The sequence below is a fragment of the Salmo trutta genome, chromosome 2 (genome assembly GCF_901001165.1).
Source record: "Salmo trutta chromosome 2, fSalTru1.1, whole genome shotgun sequence".
In the NCBI taxonomy this organism is placed as follows: domain Eukaryota; kingdom Metazoa; phylum Chordata; class Actinopteri; order Salmoniformes; family Salmonidae; genus Salmo; species Salmo trutta.
This window is the reverse complement of record NC_042958.1, coordinates 37,299,770-37,321,018: the sequence shown is the minus strand read 5'-3', so window position 1 is coordinate 37,321,018 and position 21,249 is coordinate 37,299,770. Positions and strand designations below refer to the sequence as shown.

Here is a 21,249-nt window from a genome sequence, read left to right as displayed (position 1 = left end):
ATGTTTGTTTGAAACACAGTCGTCTTACCGTGGGGTCTCAATTAGAGAAGACAAAGCAGAACAACTTGTTTTTGAGACCTGCGGCCACATGACAACGGCAGCTGTTTTTCACTGAGTGAGGAGTGATGCATACTTTGCAAGTGAAGACCATGGATTGCGAGCCAAGGACAAGCTAATAGGGTAGGAGATTCTAGTGGTTGATACTCCTCCAATCATATTCAGAACTCTGAACTCTGTATTCTTCCTGGCTTGCCTCAGAGCTCTGTAGCAATGTACAGTTTGTACCAAAGTCTGCCTCCTCACATTAAGGTAGTAATCCACCCCTCCCCGGGTCTCCCTGGATTTTAGCTGGAACTCTTTCACGTGTCCTAGGGGAGGAGTGAGTGAGCTCAGTGCACGTTCAGAATGCCTTACATGCTGACCACACCCCTTGCGTTACGTACTCGAGCGTTGCAAAATAAATGTACACGTTATTCAATGATTGCATCCAAACTGCTCGCGCGCGTCAACGAGTGTCTGCATAGCCAGGCGCTAAAATAGAACTTTGTTCTATTTGTGACGCGCTGCAAGTCCCGCCTCTCCCATCTCCTCATTGGTTGATAGGAGCATATACCCACGTGGGTGATTGATAGGTGAGCTGAGGTCCACACGCCAGTCCAGTTGCCAACCGCCATATAAAGTCCAAAGAAGAGAAATTACTAGAAACTTGTCTGTGGATTAATTGTCAAGGACCTTGTGCATTTCAGGTAAAAATAACAACCCAATGTTTATATCCCAAGACAAATTAGCTAGCTAAATTGCCATAAATGTTTAATGCTTTTCGACCTGTCCCCAAATTAATATAGTCGGTTCAGAGTTCGTTTTGATATTTCAACCTGTGTGTCCTGGTCGCGTCTGGTGTGGATGGACAAAATCAACATGTGTGCGCACCCGGTCTAGTCAGCATGTTAGCAGGGTGGGTCCTATCCACTTGGCAGCGGAGAAGCTGTTTCTTCATAGTGGGGTGCGGGTTCAGAGAAATAAATGGGCCACTTCACATCCTCTCTCTTCTCCCTTTCTCTCTGGGCAGGAGCGAGGGGATTATACTGAGGGGCGAAACTGCCCCCTGTGATCGTCAATTTAGCTAGCTAGCTTAGTGTTGGTGATCGTGTGCCCAATGGAGCCGCTTCTTCTTAGCTGTCTGGTCGTCTGCAATAGCCCATCCGTGACAAGGACTGACGAGTTGTGCGTTCTGAGATGCCATTCTGCACACCACTGTTGTACTGCGCCGTTATTTGTCTGTGTGGCCCGCCTCTCAGCTTGCACGATTCTTGCCATTCTCCTTCGACCTCTCTCATCAACAAGCTGTTTTCGCCCACAGGACTGCCGCACCATTCTCTGTAAACTTTAGACACTGTCGCGCATGAAAAGCCCAGGGGGTCGGTCGTTTCTGAGATACTGGATCCGAAGATCATACAACGCTCAAAGTCGCTTATGTCACTCGTTTTGCGAATTCTAACGTTCAAACAGTAACTGAATGCCTCGATGCCTGTCTTCCTGCTTTATACAGCAAACCATGGCCACGAGACTCACTGTCTGTAAGAGCGATCCATTTACGTGAATGGGGTGGTGTACCTAATAAAGTGGCAGACAAAAATGGTGTAAAAAGAGAGCTGTGAGGAACATGGACTCTCCACAAAGTCATGCACAGAGACTGCGGTTACCACCTATCCATTTAGATAGACCAATATGAATGCTGTTTGTCAGAGAGAGAGAGGAGCACACAGTTTAAGTACAGTCTTTTATATTAGTCAAATGACAGGTTTCCATTGTCAGACAGAGGGTGAGTTGTAGTTTCTAGAATGCCCAGCAAGGGGTGCCCAACAGTCAAAGATGCTCCATGACTGCCAAACATACAAGAACATCTGGGTCAAACAAGTATCGATTGACACAATTGAATACAACAACTAGTATGCTCCCTTGATTGGTGAAGTTGACATACATTGAACTTGTAGTGACAAAAACTCTCATATGCAGATAACATCTATGCTGGCTGGGTAGCACACAGGTTTTTAGCAAATGTTCGAAAAAGGCCCCTTCACAAAAGATATTGTGCCAAATCCAGTGCTCTTCAGATCCGCTTCCATGCATTCGTGAGGGTATTTACATGTCCTGTTTGAAATGTATAAAACCTGTCCATGCAGCATGCATAGGTCTTTATGAAACAACCTCTTTATGCTGAGTATAGGAGCTCTCAGCCATGTTCAAGAGCATCTTGACACAAAACAAATGGAACAAGGACACAAGTTTGAAGTGTCGACTTCAAATCAGAAACTGAGAAGGCTTCTCCCATGACACACAAAACTAGAAGGGCACAGAACTGAGTTGCTGTGGTAGTTAGAGATGAGCAAGCCTTGTATGTGGCGAGATGGAGGCATCATCACTCCCAGCATTCAATTCTATGGTTCTGCCCCATTAAAACTCAACAAGGACCTAAAATACCCCCCCCCCCCAAGTGTACATAGAGGGACACTAGCGTCCCATGAAACCCAATCTTTCCCACCGTTCGCTAAACAAAACACACAAACAGACAGTCATAGGCTGTACAGTTGCCCTCAAGGGAAAAAAACTGATATTTACATATCCCTTACAAATGTCTTCATATTCCCCCTTCAGTTTCAACTGGTAACATAGCTTTATCGAGCTGAGACAAAATCACAGTAACCATTGTTCATTGTCTATTTTAACTAGTATAATACTCTTTTATCGAGACCTTTGGTGACTCCGTCAAAATGTTCAAGGACAAAATACTGTCAGACAGATCCATTTGGAAAAGGTAGTTCATAATAGATGTTAACTAAAAATACAATGAACAAAGACCCATTTCTTCATTCATTTCAAATAATAGAATTAGTTACCGGCCAACATTTTACATAGCAGGCAATGTACAGATGTTGTGGCTGCAGCTTCACTGCCCGCCCCATGATTGTTCAACATAGGAAATGGTGTTGGTTACATCATATTCCAAAATGTGTGTATCGTTAATATTAAAAACACTGGCTTGAGTATTGGGAGAGATCTGTAGCTAATACTGTTCCCAGACATGACTTCTGACAGGACAATGAAGCAGCAAACAATTAACCACTAAAGCTAATCCATTTGCATGGCAATTTGCTGCGGCAAGTCTGTCTGGGTGCTTTGTTACAGAGAGTTAGTCTGTGTAAAAGCATACAGGGTGTACTGACTCCAAGGCTCCACGCTATGGCTGCCAAGTGTTACTACAGTACTTCACCTTCTGCTTACTCATATCACCATCTATCCTTTCTACAGCCAGCAGATATTGGTGTTAATTGTCATTGTCCCTTTTAACAATCTGCTGAAATACATATTCACTTTTACAGAGATCTACTTATACTGTTAAGTAAATTACAGAAGAAAGAAATTAAGCTAATCTTAGATTGCATTTTAGATTAGTTTATAATGAGGGGAAAATCTAATTCATGAAAGCTGCCTACCTTAAACAAATTCATGTTTTAAAAATGACAGACCTCAACATTTGGGCTTCAGAAGAGAAATTAGCCCAGTCCCACGACCCATTACTTCATACTGTAATCTTCATTCTGCTGGTGTTCATCTGGTTCCACACATCAAAACACACACTCTGAGCATATGGCTCACATGAACCATACAGCTAATGATACACTAAAAACAATGGGCACAATCCAAACTGTGTGTGAGTCAAGACACTTGAAACATTAGGTTACAAACAACCACTTTGGACTCACAAATAAGATGCAGTGGACCATTGTGACCTTTCTATTATGTACAGTACTGCTGGATTCAGTCCATCTGGTTGAGATGAGAAGGATCCAAGACACAGTGATCATTCTGCAGGCAGCTGGTACAATGCCTTGTAGTCTCTATGGAAAGACTGACATGCTAGTGGGTTCTAAGTGGGTGACATTAAAAGTAACCAACTGGGCCTGGGTTTCCAGGAGTGTGGAGAGAGATGTCCGGTTATGTCCATCAGAGATGAACAGATTGTTAAAGTTTTTTTTAGATACATGCGATTGGGGATGGGTCAGAGGCCACGGGGTCACAGTACTACAGTAATGTGAAGAAAGCAACAAAAAAACAAACACGGGTCTGGGGTCAGATGAAGAGTGCAGCGTGACATCTGAGACGGCGTTTAGGTGTTCCTCACGGCCAAGGCCTGCTCCAGCTCCTGTCTCCTCTGCTGGATCTGTGAGAGGGAAGTGGCATCAGCATCACACACACAAAGACAACCTGACCTCAATATGCCTGAGTGGATACACAGTATCATTCAATCAATTTGTAAAAAGTGGTAAATCAAACATTTGATTGCTTGTGAATGTGACAGGTAGTGGTAAGACAGGTAAAACAGCAGGTACAGCTTCAAAGCAAAATATGACTTATCTGATCACGATTCCTAGTTTGTTTCTACTTGGATGCTGTTGTGCGAGTTATTAAAAGGTTTTAAGGCGCAGCGTTTGGCGTTTCTCCTCACCTTGCAGTAGAAGTAGCGACTGACAGCCTCCTGGGACCAGGGCTCGTGGTAAAACGCCGCCCTCCTCTCCTCCTCTGGGTTCCCCACCACGTCTGTCATCAGCTGCAGCCAATCAGAGAGCACTGTTGGTCAGAGGTGTGTGTGTGTGTGTGTGTGTGTGTGTGTCCGTCCCTCACCTTCAGGTCTCTGCTTTGGGACTTGAGCCAGTCCTGGATGTAGCCCTTAGGATCCCTGGAGAAGCTGAGCATAAAGTCCCTCTGGATCTTCAACTGGTTGATGGACTCAATGGTCTCATGGATCTACAGGGTTCATAATGATCACTGATGTTAGAGGACAGCTTACACAGATCTAAGCATATGAAAATAACTTTCCAATTTCAATACACCAATTTATTTGAGCCATTGCATTTCTTCAGAATTTGCATTCAAATAGTTGTGTAAGAAATGGGGGTGACGGTGTAAAGAACAAGGCTTTTCCCACAGGAACATGAAGCCACAACACCTTTGTAAAGGTAGATTTACATTGTGGAGATGTGGGAACAACGGTCCCAGCTCTGACAATACAGAGATTTTCTCCACACGGCCGACATGCAATTTATACCAGTGCGATTGTTTATCCACGGCGCGCGCAAAAGTGGTAGCAAGGGTTGGGGTCAATTCCATTTCAATTCCAGTCAATTTAGAAAGTAAACCAAATGTCTATTCCAAATTTTCCCCAATGAAAAGCATTTCAGTGTACTTCCAGAACTGAAATGGAATTGACCCCAACCCTGGTGATTGCATTTCGGGCGACAAGATTCTCCGGGAGAATCAGATAGAAATCTATCCGACACGGTCAGACAGCTATGAACTCTAATTCACAAATAACTGACGGTAATTAGTCGTCACACAACTCCGCAATGTAAATCTACCTTTAAGGTCATCTTGGGTAATTGTGATTGGCTATCCTTCCTGTGTGGTTGTCCCACCTTGTTGTCCAATGAGGCGATCTCCTGCTGGTTGGCGGTGGAGAGCAGGAAGCTGCTCATCTGGCTCTTCAGGGGGTCCTCCACCTCCACATCAATGTCATAGCATGCCGTCTTCTTCTGGTCGTTAGGGTCCACACTGCATGGAGAGGCGGGGAAGGATGGTGAGACTGAGGTTTGTTGGCAACATTTCAAATGTAATAAAAATGTAAAGGCCTGGAAGGCAAGAATGCTAGTGGTCTGTCTGTATCTTACCAGGATTCTTGCCTCCCAGCCTTTACACTTTTATTGGATTATCTACCCTTTGGGACAGTATTAACTGTGAAGCACTGTGCCCACATTGTTATCTTATAGCGTTTCAAATGTATTCATCTGCTTGGTTTTTACATTTTTATAACATACAAAAATTCATTTTATGACCACCCTTCAATTCAAACCAGGAAGTTGCCAGGTAGGTGTTACAGTAAGTGTGAGCTACTCACCTGATGACGTGGTTGATGACAATGGGGTCAGGGGGCAGGAGGAGGTTGGTGAGACGCTGGGGGATCTCCGAGAACTTGAGCCTTGGGCAGTCAAAGATCTGAGAGGAAGACAATAACATTGCCGAATACAGACATATCAGCAGGGAAGGGCAAATGTGTGTCTCCCAAATGGCACCATATTCCATTTATAGTGCACTACTTTTGTCTAGGGCCTTAGGGATCTTGTAAAAATTAATGAATTATATAGAGAATAGGGTGCAATTCAGGATGCAGCCAATAGCAAAAGGCATACTCTCCCTACTGAAGGTATTATGGCAACAGCTAACAGGTAATACAGTACCAGAGGAGAACTAGAAGGGTGTAGTCTACCTGCTGAAAGTACTTGTCACAGTTGATGTACTCCTTGTCATGGGAGTCCTGTAGCTTGTTGGTCTTGACATACTGCCACAGGGCCTGGATGATACAGGAGCGGGTCTGGGTGTGGATACCCAGCAGCCGAGCCAGACGAGGGTCCAGTTTAAACTGGGGCGGCTGCGGAGAGGTCACAGTCAGTACTAGCCGACTGACCTCAGGAACTATTACAACTGCCAGATGACAGCTGCTTTGGGGACACTTGTTAGAGTTTTGTAAGTCCTCTAAATAGATTTTAGCCTCGTGCACTACTGAAAATTAAAATGACTGCCAAAGCAGCAGCTACTCTTCCTGGGGTCCAGCAAAATGAAGACAGTTTTTACAATTTTAAAACATTACAATACATTTCACAACACACTATGTGCCATCAGGCCCGTACACCACCACTACCACATATCTACATGACTAAATCCATGTGTATGTATAGTGCGTATGTTATCGTATGTGTATCTGTGCCTTTGTTTGTGTTGCTTCACAGTCCCCGCTGATCCATAAGGTGTTTTTTTTTAATCAAATTTTACTGCTTGAGTCAGTTACTTGATGTGGAATAGAGTTCCATGTAGTCATGGCTCTATGTAGTACTGTGTGCCTCTCATAGTCTGTTCTGGACTTGGGGACTGTGAAGAGACCTCTGGTGGCATGTCTTGTGGGGTATGCATGGGTGTCCGAGCTGTGTGCCAGTAGTTTAGACAGACAGCTCGGTGCATTCAACATGTCAATACCTCTCATAAATACAAGTAGTGATGAAGTAAATCTCTCCTCCACTTTCAGCCAGGAGAGATTAACATGCATATTATTAATATTAGCTCTCTGTGTACATCCAAGGGCCAGCCGTGCTGCCCTGTTCTGAGCCAATTGCAATTTTCCTAAGTCCTTTTATGTGGCACCTGACCACATGACTGAACAGTAGTCAAGGTGTGACAAAACTGTAGGACCTGCCTTGTTAAGAAGGCAGAGCATCACTTTATTATAGACAGACTTCTCCCCATCTTAGCTACTACTGCATCAATATGTTTTGACCATGACAGTTCAATTTAGTGTTACTCCAAGCAGTTTTGTCATCTCAACTTGCTCAATATCCACATTATTTATTACAAGATAAAGTTCAGGTTTAGGGTTTAGTGAGTGTTTTGTTCCAAATACAATGCTTTTATTTTAGAAATATTTAGGACAAACTTATTCCTTGCCACCCACTCTGAAACTGCAGCTCTTTGTTGAGTGTTGCAGTCATTTCAGTCGCTGTAGTAGCTGACGTGTATAGTGTTAAGTCATCCGCATGCATAGAAACTCTGGCTTTACTCAAAGTCAGTGGCATGTCGTTAGTCAAAATTGAAAAAAGCAAGGGGCCAAAACAGCTACTCTGGGGAATCCCTGATTCTAACTGGATAACATTTGATAGGCTTCCATTAAAGAACACCCTCTGTGTTCTGTTAGACAAGTAACTCTTTATCCACATTATAGCAGGGGGTGTAAAGCCATAACACATGTTTTTCCAGCAGTAGACTATGATCAATAATGTCAAAATCTGCACTGAAGTCTAACAAGACAGCCCCCACAATCATTACATCATCAATTTCTCTCAGCCAATCATCAGCCATTTGTGTAAGTGCTGTACTTGTTGAGTGTCCTTCCCTATAAGCATGCTGAAATTCTGTTGTCAATTTGTTTACTGTAAAATAGCATTGTATCTGGTCAAACAATTTGTTCCAGAAGTTTACTAAGGGTTGGTAACAGGATGATTAGTCGGCTATTTGAACCAGGTAAGGGGGCTTTACTATTCTTGGGTAGCAGAATGACTTTTTCTTCCCTCCAAGTCTGAGGGCACACGCTCTCTAGTAGGCTTAAATTGAAGATGTGGCAAACAGGAGTGGCAATATCGTCTGCTATTATCCTCAGTAATTTGCCATCTAGATTGTCAGACCCTGGTGGCTTGTCATTGTTGATAGACAACAATCATTTTTTCACCTCTTCCACACTGACTTTACGGAATTCAAAAGTACAATTCTTGTCTATGGCGCCCTCACCTGGTAGTCCAGCATTAGCAGCAGTGTGCAGCGCACGCTCACGTCCCCTGGCCGCTTCACCTGGAAGCCGTCCGTCTCCTGGGTGGTGGGAGTGCGGTGCCACTAGCAGGAAACACAGAGACAGAAACCCCACCTTGAACACTACCTACAGGCACCGGCCACGGAATTCCAGAATATGTACATACAAACGTGCACACAAAGACGATAAAAGAATACAAAACCAAATGTGTACACTTTCAACGAGCAGCCTTGCTCTCGACCCTTTGAGTATGTTGTCTTTTGGAAGGCTGAATCGCTGTAAAAGAATAGATCATGCATGGTGTGGTAAGGAACTGAGTGAACTATCAAGACAGCAAAGGGTTGATCATTTGTTTTTCCAGAGGCGCTAACGCATATGTTGGCATTCAAAATAATAAAATAAATCAGATTGAGAATCACTATATCAGAAGTATTTTATAACCTAACAAGAGCATGGCTTATCAAGTTGAGACTGTACCCTACCCAAATAAAACCTCTATTTGGCATTACAGTATCAATTTTCTCCTCTGATATCCAGATATCAAACCCTCCCTGGTATTTTATCTATGTGGAAATGTTATTTGAGTCTGCATCTTACCTTCGCTTTACTGGTCAGCAGCTGAAAAGAAAAACACTTAAAGTTCCCTGCGTTTCAGTGAATTGTAGCCACTTAGCATGCAACACTGGGAGGGAACTGATGGAATGCTTTTCTACTGCTTTACCACTAACTAAATGTAGGGTTTACAAAAATATATTTTCATTGCTGTGTTGTGGTACATTCCTTTTGATGGACAGATTCATTCCAAGCAAAGCTTTATCTATGCCATCTATCCTTGCTAAATTATTATAATGTGGGAAACCTTGAGAAGTACTCTAACCTAAACACTCAAGGAAGCATTTTGTCAAGTTAGAACACCTTGTGGCTTTGTGTGAATGTGCTTACAGTGTCAAAAACATGTTTTTACAATTCAAACGGTTGGAGCCCCAGACACCCTTCTCTGGTAAAATCTTAATTCTCCGGTAAAGTGGATTCCTCAAGATCTGAAACCCCATTGAATACTAAAATCCGCAATAAGCTGTTTAGGACTGGCTGTGTTTTACTGCCTTTTCAGTAAAATATCTGTTCTCAGATGATAACATCCGCCTGCTATGTCAATAAGAGTGATGTCAGATCTTCTAGTAGCCAACAATACCAAAACAGGCTGAATACAGTAGATGAGAATAACCACTGGGCACACACTGGTTGAATCAACATTTCCACGTTATTTATTAACGTATTGTCAAAAATACATTGGATTTGAAAAAAGTAATCAACCTGTACTGTTTCTCATTTCTAATTTCAAACTCAGTTTTTCACCATTTCTGACATTTAATCCTAGTAAAAATTCCCTTTCTTATGTCAGTTAAAATAAAGTGGTGATCCTAAGAATGTGAAATGTCAGAATAATAGTAGAGAATGATTTATTTCAGCTTTTATTACTTTCATCACATTCCCAGTGGGTCAGAAGTATTTGGTAGCATTGCCTTTAAATTGTTTAACTTGGGTCAAACATTTTGAGTAGCCTTCCACAAACTTCCCACAATAAGTTGGGGCGAATTTTGGCCCATTCCTCCTGACAGAGCTGGTGTAACTGAGTCAGGTTTGTAGGCCTCATTGCTTACACACGCTTTTTTTCCAGTTCTGGCCATACATTTTCTATAGGCTTGAGGTCAGGGCTTTGTGATGGCCACTCCAATACCTTAACTTTGTTGTCCTTAAGCCATTTTGCCACAACTTTGGAAATATGCTTGGGGTCATTGTCCATTTGGAAGACCCATTTGCGACCAAGCTTTAACTTCCTGATTGATGTGTTGAGATGTTGCTTCAATATAGCCACATACTTTTCCATAATCTATTTTGTGAAGTGCAGCAGTCCGTCATGCAGCAAAGCACCCCCACAACATGATGCTGCCACCCCCGTGCTTCACGGTTGGGATGGTGTTCTTCGGCTTGCATGCCTCCCCCTTTTCCCTCCAAACATGACGATGGTCATTATGGCCAAACAGTTCTAATTTTGTTTCATCAGACCAGAGGACATTTCTCCATAAAGTACGATCTTTGTCCCCAAACCGTAGTCTGGCTTTTTTATGGCAGTTTTGGAGCAGTGGCTTTTTCCTTGCTGAGCGGCCATTCAGGTTATGTCGATATAAGACTCCTTTTACTGTGGATATAGATATTTTTCTACCCGTTTCCTCCATCTTCACAAGGTCCTTTGCTGTTGTTCTGGGATTGATTTGCACTTTTTGCACCAAAGTAAGTTCATCTCTAGGAGACAGAATGCGTCTCCTTCCTGAGCGGTATGACGGCTGTGTGGTCCCATGGTGTTTATACTTGCGTACTATTGTTTGTACAGATGAACGTGGTACCTTCTGGCGTTTGGAAATTGCTCCCAAGTATGAACCAGACTTGTGGAACTCTACACATTTTTTTCCTGAGGTCTTGGCTTATTTCTTTAGATTTTCCCATGATGTCAAGCAAAGAGGCACTGGGTTTGAAGGTAGGCCTTGAAATACATCCACAGGTACACCTCCGATTGACTCAAATGATGTCAATTAGCCCATCAGAAGCTTCTAAAGCCATGACATAATTTTCGGGAATTTTCCAAGCTGTTTAAAGGCACAGTCAACATAGTGTATGTAAACTTCTGACCCACTGGAATTGCGATACAGTGGAATTATAAGTGATATAATCTGTCTGTAAACAATTGTTGGAAAGATTTGTTGTGTCATGCACAAAGTAGATGTCCTAACCGACTTGTCAAAACTATAGTTTGTTAACAAGAAATTTGTGGAGTGGTTGAAAAACGAGATTTAATGACTCCAACCTAAGTGTATGTAAACTTCCGACTTCAACTGCACACACACACACACACACACACACACACACACACACACACACACACACACACAGCACCAGTCAAAAGTCTGGACACACCTACTCATTCAAGGGTTTCTTTATTTTTTACTATTTTCTACAATGTAGAATAATAGTGAAGACATCAACACTATGAAATAACACATATGGAATCATGTAGGAACCAAAAAAGGGTTAAACAAATGAAAATATATTTGAGATTCTTCAAAGTAGCCACCTTTTGCCTTGATGACAGCTTTGCACACTCTTGGCATTCTCTCAATCAGCTTCACCTAGAATGATTTTCAACAGTCTTGAAGGAGTTCCCACATATGCTGAGCACTTGTTGGCTGCTTTTCCTTCAATGTGCGGTCCAACTCATCCCAAACCATCTCAGTTGGGTTGAGGTCGGGGGATTGTGGAGGGCAGGTCATCTGATGCAGCACTCTATCAATCTCCTTGGTCAAATAGCCCTTACACAGCCTGAAGGTGTGTTGGGTCATTGTCTTGTTAAAAAACAAATGATAGTCCCACAAAGCGCAAACCAGATGGGATGGCGTATCGCTGAAGAATGCTGTGATAGCCATGCTGGTTAAGTGTGCCTTGAATTCTAAATAAATCACAGACAGTGTCACCAGCAAAGCACCCCCACACCATCACACCTCCTCCTCCATGCTTCACTGTGGGAACCACACAGTGAAGCATCTGTGTGGTTAGGGTATGTTCACCTACTCTGCATCTCACAAAGACACAACGGTTGGAACCAAAAATCTCAAATTTGGACAAATCAGACCAATGGAGAGATTTCCACCGGTCTAATGTCCATTGCTTGTGTCTCTTCTTCTTATTGGTGTCCTTTTAATTGTGGTTTCTTTGCAACAATTCGACCATGAAGGCCTGATTCACGCAGTCTCCTTTGAACAGTTGATGTTGAGATGTGTTTGTTACTTGAACTCTGTGAAGCATTTATTTGGGCTGCAATTTCAGAGGCTGGTAACTCTAATGAACTTATCTTCTGAAGCAGAGGTAACTCTGGATCTTCCTTTCCTGTGGCGATCCTCATGGGAGCCAGTTTCATCTTAGCGCTCGATGGTTTTTGAGACTGCACTTGAAGAAAGTTGAAACAAAGATTCACTAGAAGTTGACGGAACTTCCATCAAGCCAATTAGAGGCTGGAGAGGGGCAGGCAGCAAACTAAGGTTCATTAAACCAACATTTCTTTCACATAAAAAGCCTGCTGAGATAAAATGCTGATTAAAAGTATCACTTCTCATTTTTCTCAATAATGATGCCAGAGTCTGAGATAGAACTTAAAGTAGCTAGATTTAGTATATCTATTTCTCATTTGCCTGAAAAGCTAACCTCAGCCCAGGCCTGTTTTTGTATTATTATAACTAGATCTGAAAGATCTATAGAGAACCAAGGATTTGTTCTATTTTTTACACTAAGGTGTTTGAAGGGAGCATGTTTGTCTGCCAGAAAGAGAAAAAGAGATGAGAACAATTCTAGAGCTAATTCAGGGTCAGGTATGCAGCCGAGATAAGAGGAGAGGTCAGGGTAATACACATCATGAAGAAAAGCTTGTGGGGGGAAAATGTCTCTTCATAATTATACGAGGATCAGTGTTAATCCTTTTGGTATCTCTAATACAATGACAGGAGAGCGATCACTGGGATCACTAGCAAAGACACCACTCGACAAATACTTGTGGAGATTATTTATTAGAATTAGGTCAATCAGTGAGAAGTTTGCTGGATTTTGTATTAATCCGTGTGGGTTTTGTAATCGGTTGAGTCAGGTTAAAGTCAAGAAACATAGTCTTAAAATGGTCTGAGGCCGGGGTAGGCCAATTCTTAGTTAAAATCCCCTAAAACGACAAATTCAGATGAAAGAAAAGGTTTTAAATACTCAGAAATACTACCAACATGATGGTGTCCTTTGTTGGGCAAAACAGCTGTCAATGTTACCTTCATAAACCCAACCTCACTACGAATTGGCATTCACATACAGCCTGGGTAAGAAAAGTTAGGAGTTACTGTCAACTATTCAATGTTATTTAGGTAGTCTACACAAATGAGTATGGATGCTGAGCAATGTCTGTGTTCAGCTGAAACGTACACATCTTGTTTCCAAATCTAAGCATGGTACACAGAGGTAGGCATTTGGATGGTAAAATTGTTCTCACTGAAGTGCATTACCCCACATTTACCAGTAGGTGTCACTGTTTAACGTAGACTGTAGCGTCACATTTTATTTCAATGTACCCTTTTATTTAGGTTGATGGCATGACGTTGAAACAATGACGTTGATTCAAACAGCATTTTACTATCAACATTGAAACAAGGTCAAATAAAATCTGTCGAATCAAATATAAAATTCAACAATTTCAACCATGTGTGGTTGAAATGTTGTTTGAAATTGTGGTTGAAATGCAACCATATGGAATTTTCTATGCAATTTCAACATATACATAGTTCTGATGATTATATTGAAATGAGATTGATGTAACAACCTGTAAGTCAGGTTAAGTCAATGTATTTAAGTTGAAGTTTTACCCTAATTTCAATGTTTACAAGGCAGGTTGAAATGAGACGAAAACAGTACTGGTTGATGACTTTTTTCAAATCTAATGTATTTTCCACGTTGATTTCACATCACAATACGTTGACAAATTACATTGAAATAATGTTGATTCAACAAGTGTGTGCCCAGTGGGTAGTGTATTTACTTTCTCAGAATCATAACTAGCCTATGGCCTAATCTTCTACAGGGGTGTACATTGTGAGCTGCATTGTAACTAAAGATACGATGCCAAGAGTCTTTAGTGGTTAAAGACTATAGTTAACCCCTTGTTTTCCCAAAACCTGCTGAATAGATCTGGATGAGGCTGAAGACCATAGAATTAGAATGAATAGAACGGATGTCCTCATTCAGGTTAATTACGCCATTATGAGTGGACTGGGGGCCATTTTGAGGGTCCCCAAAGCAGTAAAGCACAAAGCGTTCCTCAACTGACATTCCAAAAAAGACATTCCATTCTCATTCTATTTCTATGGGCGGAACACAGACAGGGTAGAGGAGACGAGAGTGAGAGAGAGGACAGAGGGTGCAGGTATACGGTCAGCTGTCATCAGGGAACATGAACTCACCTCTACAAGGTGGTTGTCAGGACCGTATAGGTCTTTGTCCAGCTCAATCACCAGGCTCTTGAAGAAAGAGGAGAATTTCCTCTTCAGCTTCCCAGGCTATGAAATAAAGAGAGGTGGTTAGTTAGTTTAACATGGACGGAACATTTGGTCTGATATGAACATTTGAGGAGTGCAACACGGACAAACTCACACACACGTTTACATTGTAGATAGGGTTTCCCCACTTTGTAAAGCAGTTTTTTGTTGTCTGAAATATGCATGCGTACTTTATGAAACAGCATTTCTCACCACTGTTTTAAAGTGGCTAATGTCTGGGAATGCTAGTCCCGGATGTTGCGTATTGCATGCAGCCAATCAAGTTGCAGCAGTCTGTTTACTAACCCTGGCTGAATGCGGGGCGCAATATCAGGAAGTAGCACTAGCCATTCAAGCATGGTGTTTCATAAAGAAAGTATGCATATTTTCCAAATGTTTTCCCGTCTTCTCGACATTAAATCGAGTTAAGAAAGAAATGGATTCCTTTGAAGCCTGAATATAGAACGTTTTATGTACAAACCAGTCCACGGGGGATACGAGTGTATAGCCGGCTGCATGCATTCCCTTTGGACGGTAAGATGAAACAACTCAATAGTGCCATCTGCTGGCCGCTGGGCTAGGCCCTTGTTTGTTTCCTGGTTACTGAACATCGGTCTCCGGGAGTGATTCCAATTAGACCCTTATGCACTACTGTTTAACACCTGCCTTAGATAACTTGATATACTGTAGTCATTGACTATAGCAGCATTTCTAGGACAACAAAGCAGTGATATCATCAAATTTACTGTAGGCCCTAGGGCAAGGGGATGACCAAAGATGTAGAAGGCACCACTCCACAAAGCAGCTCCTGGATCAAAGACCTAGCAATATTCATACTTGGTTGAAACTTTAAGACATGGCCACAGATGTTTTTGAAGGTATTTCACCATGGTGAAAAGGAAATTTAACCCACCATGCTGCCACATTTCAAATACAGTCCCCCATAAAATAGCTGGTCAGCGGTTTTCGTCATGAATCATGTTCTGGCGGCAGTTCTCCAGAGTGGTCACTAGCTTGCAAAGCCACAAAGTGATAAAATCTGGTGTTAAACTTAACCCTAACCACACTGCTAACCGTAACCTTAAATTAAGACCAAAAAGCTTGTTTTCATTAATTTTTACAAAATCACTCACTTCTGCCTCCATGACAAGACTCATCACAATAAACGTCAACCTGCCAGAAAATATGTACTGAGGAGAAATCTGACTCAGTGGTACGCATACAGTTCAAAAGAAACCGTTCATAATCGCTATCGTACATAGAGGCGACTTCACAATGAGGGAAAAAAATGTACTTTTCTAAACAAAATCAAACAAACCAATCACGATGAATTGATCCAGTGATATTCCATCGTCCTACAGGAAGTAGAATACTCACATCATCCAGCAGCTTCCCCTCAACCCGCAGCTCCCATGATGCAATACTGCCATCCGAGTCGTCAGCGTCGGGCTTGGCAGGGTTGAAGGTGTTGGAGATGTACAGCCTCAGTTTACGCTTTTGCTGTCGACACAAACACAAAGGCACTGTTGGAACCAGTGGACATTTCTGTACACGTCAGTCTTGGGCACTTTGGTACCAAAGAAAAATACAGAGATGTTTCATGTTCCATTGTTCAAAGGGCATAGTATTTTCATATAGGGAAAGGGAATACCTAGTCAGTTGCACAACTGAATTATTTCAACCAAAATGTGTCTTCTGCATTTAACCCAACCCCTCTGAACCAGAGAGGTGCGTGGGTCTGCCTTAAATCAACGTCATCAGCGCCCAGGGAGCAGTTGTTGTTGGGGGTTAACTGCCTTGCTCAAGAGCAGAACGGCAGATTCTTCCACCTTGTCAGCTTGGGGATTCAAACCTTTTGGTTACTAACCGCTAGGCTACCTGCTGCTGCTCATACAGTAAAGTATATTATAGTAGTGAGATACTTCAGGCCTATGATATGTGTTACCTTCATGGGTCTCTTCAGGGCTTCCTGGATGTCCACCCGTTTACGCATGATGGTCTGGTCCAGTTTACGTTCGAAGGCCAGCAGGTCCATGTAGGCCTGTGACTCAGGGACCAGCTCACGGATCTGATCAGAGGAGAAATCAAACAACCAACTCTTAGTGTCTCTGACACAACATAATCTATCATATTTAACACTATGCCCGTGTATTGCTTTAGAAGAACAAAAATCCTATTATCCAGTAAAAATTGAACTGAAAAAAAGATTGTGACAATAAGTTGTGGTATTGACTGAGTTTTGCATTTAAGCTTAAGTTTCATTAAGGTAAGGCATTCTGCGATCAAAGCATGTCTGGTGTCTGCACTGCAACGGTGATTATTCTCTCAAGCCACCATTTTCCCCAAAAGTCTTTTTGTCCTTCTGTTACAGGAGTGACAGAGCGGGCAGTAGTGCCCACAGGAGCTGTGACTGCTCAACACCACTCACTAATTGGTGTACCAGTCCAGCCTTTAGTCGTTCTAAGTCTGCATTTGAAATGCTGCGGGCACATCAGCGCAAACCCCACCCCTACCCAACCTGCCCCTACCCTCCTTGACACATTACCATACTCATCCCCAGATGGAGGGAGTCTGCACTCTGCCAAGGCTACTTACCAAACTGGGCACAGACTCCCAGATTCTCCCACTGCATTACCCCTCTCCCTTTCTCCATCTTTCTAATCTACCTGTCTCTCCCTTCATTGTTCCCTCGATCATCTCATTCCTTCTCTACCTGCATCTGTCTGGCACCAAGTTGAGGTGTCGTGCAGACAGAAAGCAGTGCGGGACATTCCCTGTCCCTGAGCCATGCAGCTATCTCCATCCTCTGTCTGGCTTGTGTTACGATAAGACCCACAGACTACGGAGACAATCATAGGAGAGACTGGGAGCAGCATGGGGCTCCAGTCCAGTGCCAGCAGCAGCCTTTATAAAACCAATGCCCAGGTTGGGCAGGGCTGAGACGGGGCAGGGGGGCATGAAGGGGAGAGCGGAGGTTGTGGCGCAGGCAGGCAGAGGATAGTGGCTAGACGTGGGTTTGTTTAGCCCTGACGCGGACCACACACTAGACCCACCCTCACCTGTGGAGAAGATGTGCCTCCTCTAAACCGTAAGGTTATTTTATACTGGCTCTGTTTCCTACTAGTCTATTGATTATTCCATTTGAAAATAAGAGGAATCATTAAACGGTGCCCACCGCCAAGCCTGCACCAAGCCTCTGATCACCCGAGCATCTCTTTGCGCTCCATTTGTAATAACACATAATCATCTGCCCCTCCAAGCCCCTAGATCAAAAACACACACATGTTCTATTCAACAGAGAATGGATAATAACACGCAAACACTCGAGTAATGGGAGAAAAATACAAATATACGCAATCTCACCCTCTGTGGAAGAATCTTGTCTGCCATTTTCCTTCTCTTGGCGCTACAGAGAGGGAGAAAGACAGAGAGAAAATGGAAAAAGAGAGCATGTTACTATGGTGACAGATAGCGTAGCACCCAGGCCATCTGCTAAAATGCTGGGCCACATCCAGCACCCCAGTGTCCCAGCTGTGTGTGTGTGTGGGGTGAGTGGTGTGTGTATTGCGCATGTGTGTGTGTGTGTGTGTATGTACGCAATGCGGATGTGTGTGTTTTGGGGGATCCAGCAGAGGCAGGACTATGGTATACCACCTGGAGAGCAGGGACTAGTGACACATTTAATACCTCATGCACACACACCTCATGACTCATGCTGTACCATCCAATGTACCGTATAGCCTTCTCTTTATTAATGCTGTATATTGTTTGTATGTTAGTGAGTGTTGGCTCCTACGCCAACTGTGGCCATCTCCAGAGACAAATTTGTTATGTGACCACCAATAACAATGCTTCTGAATCCAACTTTCTTCTTTCCGATGAGGAGAAACCCTATAACCCTTGTGATCTTATGTAAAGTTCATGTGATAACATGTAAAAACAACATGTGATAACATGAAACTTCACATGTGAAAACATTACCTCATGTGGGGAAAAATGACAACATGAGGATGCAAAATGTCAACATGTGATACCATAAAAGTACACGTGACAACATTTGAACTAGACAAAAATCTCCAGGGGACCATGACACCATCCCAAGAATGTCACTGCCCTTACGGAAAACAACAGGATGTGGAAAATCACATGATTTCACATGTGGACAATCACATGATTTCACATTTCCACATGTTTTGCTTGTGAAATCTGGTGATCTGGTGACATAATCCAACGGTTGGGATATGGGAGGACTGTCAAACTGCACTGCTATTTTAGTCATCAGTTAATCTGACTAGTCTGTTATCATTGATTTCATTTACTTTATTTCAGCATTTTGAGTTCTTTTTTGTACAGTTGTCCAATGTTGGTGGGGCATATTCTCTGGTAATGTAACTCTTGAATGTCTGATAAATACAGTTTTTCTTGAGTGTATTTTTAACAAAACTGAGATTTACTTTGAGGTCCAAAGTGTAGGAATACAGGTGAAATCAGCTGTTGACATGGACATGGTGGAGTTGAAGAAAGATTGGAATGCTGAGTTCAAATCCCAGGGGGTTTTTTGTTCTTTTTTTAATTTCACCTTTATTTAACCAGGTAGGCTAGTTGAGAACAAGTCCTTTATTTAACCAGGTAGGCTAGTTGAGAACAAGTCCTTTATTTAACCAGGTAGGCTAGTTGAGAACAAGTCCTTTATTTAACCAGGTAGGCTAGTTGAGAACAAGTCCTTTATTTAACCAGGTAGGCTAGTTGAGAACAAGTCCTTTATTTAACCAGGTAGGCTAGTTGAGAACAAGTCCTTTATTTAACCAGGTAGGCTAGTTGAGAACAAGTCCTTTATTTAACCAGGTAGGCTAGTTGAGAACAAGTCCTTTATTTAACCAGGTAGGCTAGTTGAGAACAAGTTCTCATTTACAACTGTGACCTGGCCAAGATAAAGTAAAGCAGTTAGACAAAAACAACACAGAGTTACACATAAACAAACGTACAGTCAATAACACAATAGAAAAATCTATGTACTGTGTGTGTAAATGTAGAAGAGTAGGGAGGTAAGGCAATAAATAGGCCATAGAGGCAAAATAATTACAATTTAGCATTAGGTGAGGACACGTTGAATTATAATTACTTTATAAGTAAACATACATATTTGACACACTTTGAAATTGTGTAAGTTGAAAACACTGTTAAATGCACTGTATGTGTACCATAACTCAGTTTTGTTTTCAGGGCTTTACCTGTGAAATGTCATGTGAAAATCATGTGGTTTTTCCTGTCAGGGATCCCTTCAGTAGCATACTTGTCAAATTCTTGGGGGTATGAATTTTTTTTTGAAAATATGATGAAATATTTTAAATTCTTGTCTTGGACATAATTTGTGTTACAACACCCGATAGATTACTTACCATGGGTCTCAGCTAATGCAAATGAGGTGTGCTGGTATGGTTAAGATGCCTAACCTTTCTAGTCCGGTTCTGCAGCTGCAGTCTGTGCCTCCTCAGCGACTCTTGGTTTACATTATGTTTTTGTTATGAATCAGGTTATTGCCGGAAAAGTGGTGCATTGTTAATATTGGGCCCAGACACTGATTTGAGAGAACAAGTTTGAAATAGTGTCATAGGTTTGTGCTCTCTCAAGCTTCCTCAGTACGTCTGGTTGGGGTCCAAGGGATGTCATTTTGGAAGCCCTGTGTTAAGTGAACCATAGGACAGAGACAGACGTATAATCTAATGCTTACAGTTCAAGTCGGAAGTTAACATACACATTAGCCAAATACATTTAAACTCAGTTTTTCACAATTCCTGACATTTAATCCTAGTAAAAATTCCCTGTCCTAGGTCAGTTAGGATCACCACTTTATTTTAAGAATGTGAAATGTCAGAATAATAGTAGAGAGAATTATTTCAGCTTTTATTTCTTTCATTGCATTCCCAGTAGGTCAGAAGTTTACATACACTCAAATGGTATTTGGTAGCATTGCCTTTAAATTGTTTAACTTGGGTCAAACATTTCAGGTAGCATTCCACAAGCTTCCCACAATAATTTGGGTAAATTATGGCCCATTTCTCCTGACAGAGCTGGTGTAACTGAGTCAGGTGTGTAGGTCTCCTTGCTCGCACACACATTTTCAGTTCTGCCCACAAATGTTCTATGGGATTAAGGTCAAGCTTTGTGATGGCCACTCCAATACCTTGACTTTGTTGTCCTTAAGCCATTTTGCCACAACTTTGGAAGTATGGTTGGGGTCATTGTCCATTTGGAAGACCCATTTGGGACCAAGCTTTAACTTCCTGACTGATGTCTTGAGATGTTGCTTCAATATATCCACATAATTTTCCTACCTCATGATGCCATTTAATTTGTGAAGTGCACCAGTCCCCCCTGCTGCAAAGCACCCCCACAACATGATGCTGCCACCCTCGTGCTTCACGGTTGGGATGTTGTTCTTCGGCTTGCAAGCATCCCCCTTTTTCCTCCAAACATAACGATGGTCATTATGGCCAAACAGTTATATTTTTGTTTCATCAGACCAGAGGACATTTTTCCAAAAAGTACGATCTTTGTCCCCATGTGCAGTTGCAAACCATAGTCTGGCTTTTTTATGGCGGTTTTGGAGCAGTGGCTCTTCCTTGCTGAGCGGCCTTTCAGGTTATGTCGATATAGGACTCCTTTAACTGTGGATATAGATACTTTTGTACCTGTTTCCTCCAGCATCTTCACAAGGTCCTTTGC

At 42.4% G+C, this 21,249-nt stretch overlaps 1 protein-coding gene across 8 annotated transcripts in view; it reads right to left on the bottom strand.

The window, feature by feature from the left end:
• Window positions 1-1,766: 1,766 nt before the first annotated feature.
• LOC115154766 (SWI/SNF-related matrix-associated actin-dependent regulator of chromatin subfamily D member 3) overlaps window positions 1,767-21,249 on the bottom strand; it is a 61,607-nt gene continuing 42,124 nt past the window's right edge. For 3 of the 8 annotated variants that reach the window (XM_029701359.1, XM_029701334.1, XM_029701376.1), the window contains 13 exons: window positions 17,887-17,929; window positions 16,469-16,591; window positions 15,901-16,023; window positions 14,449-14,544; window positions 9,005-9,025; window positions 8,621-8,683; window positions 8,389-8,490; window positions 6,323-6,484; window positions 5,954-6,051; window positions 5,418-5,610; window positions 4,684-4,806; window positions 4,508-4,609; window positions 1,767-4,222 (listed from right to left, as the gene is read on the bottom strand). In XM_029701359.1, coding sequence (XP_029557219.1) covers window positions 4,169-4,222; window positions 4,508-4,609; window positions 4,684-4,806; window positions 5,418-5,610; window positions 5,954-6,051; window positions 6,323-6,484; window positions 8,389-8,490; window positions 8,621-8,683; window positions 9,005-9,025; window positions 14,449-14,544; window positions 15,901-16,023; window positions 16,469-16,591; window positions 17,887-17,929 — 1,303 coding nt within the window. In that variant the 3' untranslated portion in view covers window positions 1,767-4,168. The remainder of the gene's footprint in view (window positions 4,223-4,507; window positions 4,610-4,683; window positions 4,807-5,417; window positions 5,611-5,953; window positions 6,052-6,322; window positions 6,485-8,388; window positions 8,491-8,620; window positions 8,684-9,004; window positions 9,026-14,448; window positions 14,545-15,900; window positions 16,024-16,468; window positions 16,592-17,886; window positions 17,930-21,249) is intronic. The other 5 variants (XM_029701381.1, XM_029701390.1, XM_029701349.1 and 2 more) reach the window with 4 other exon arrangements.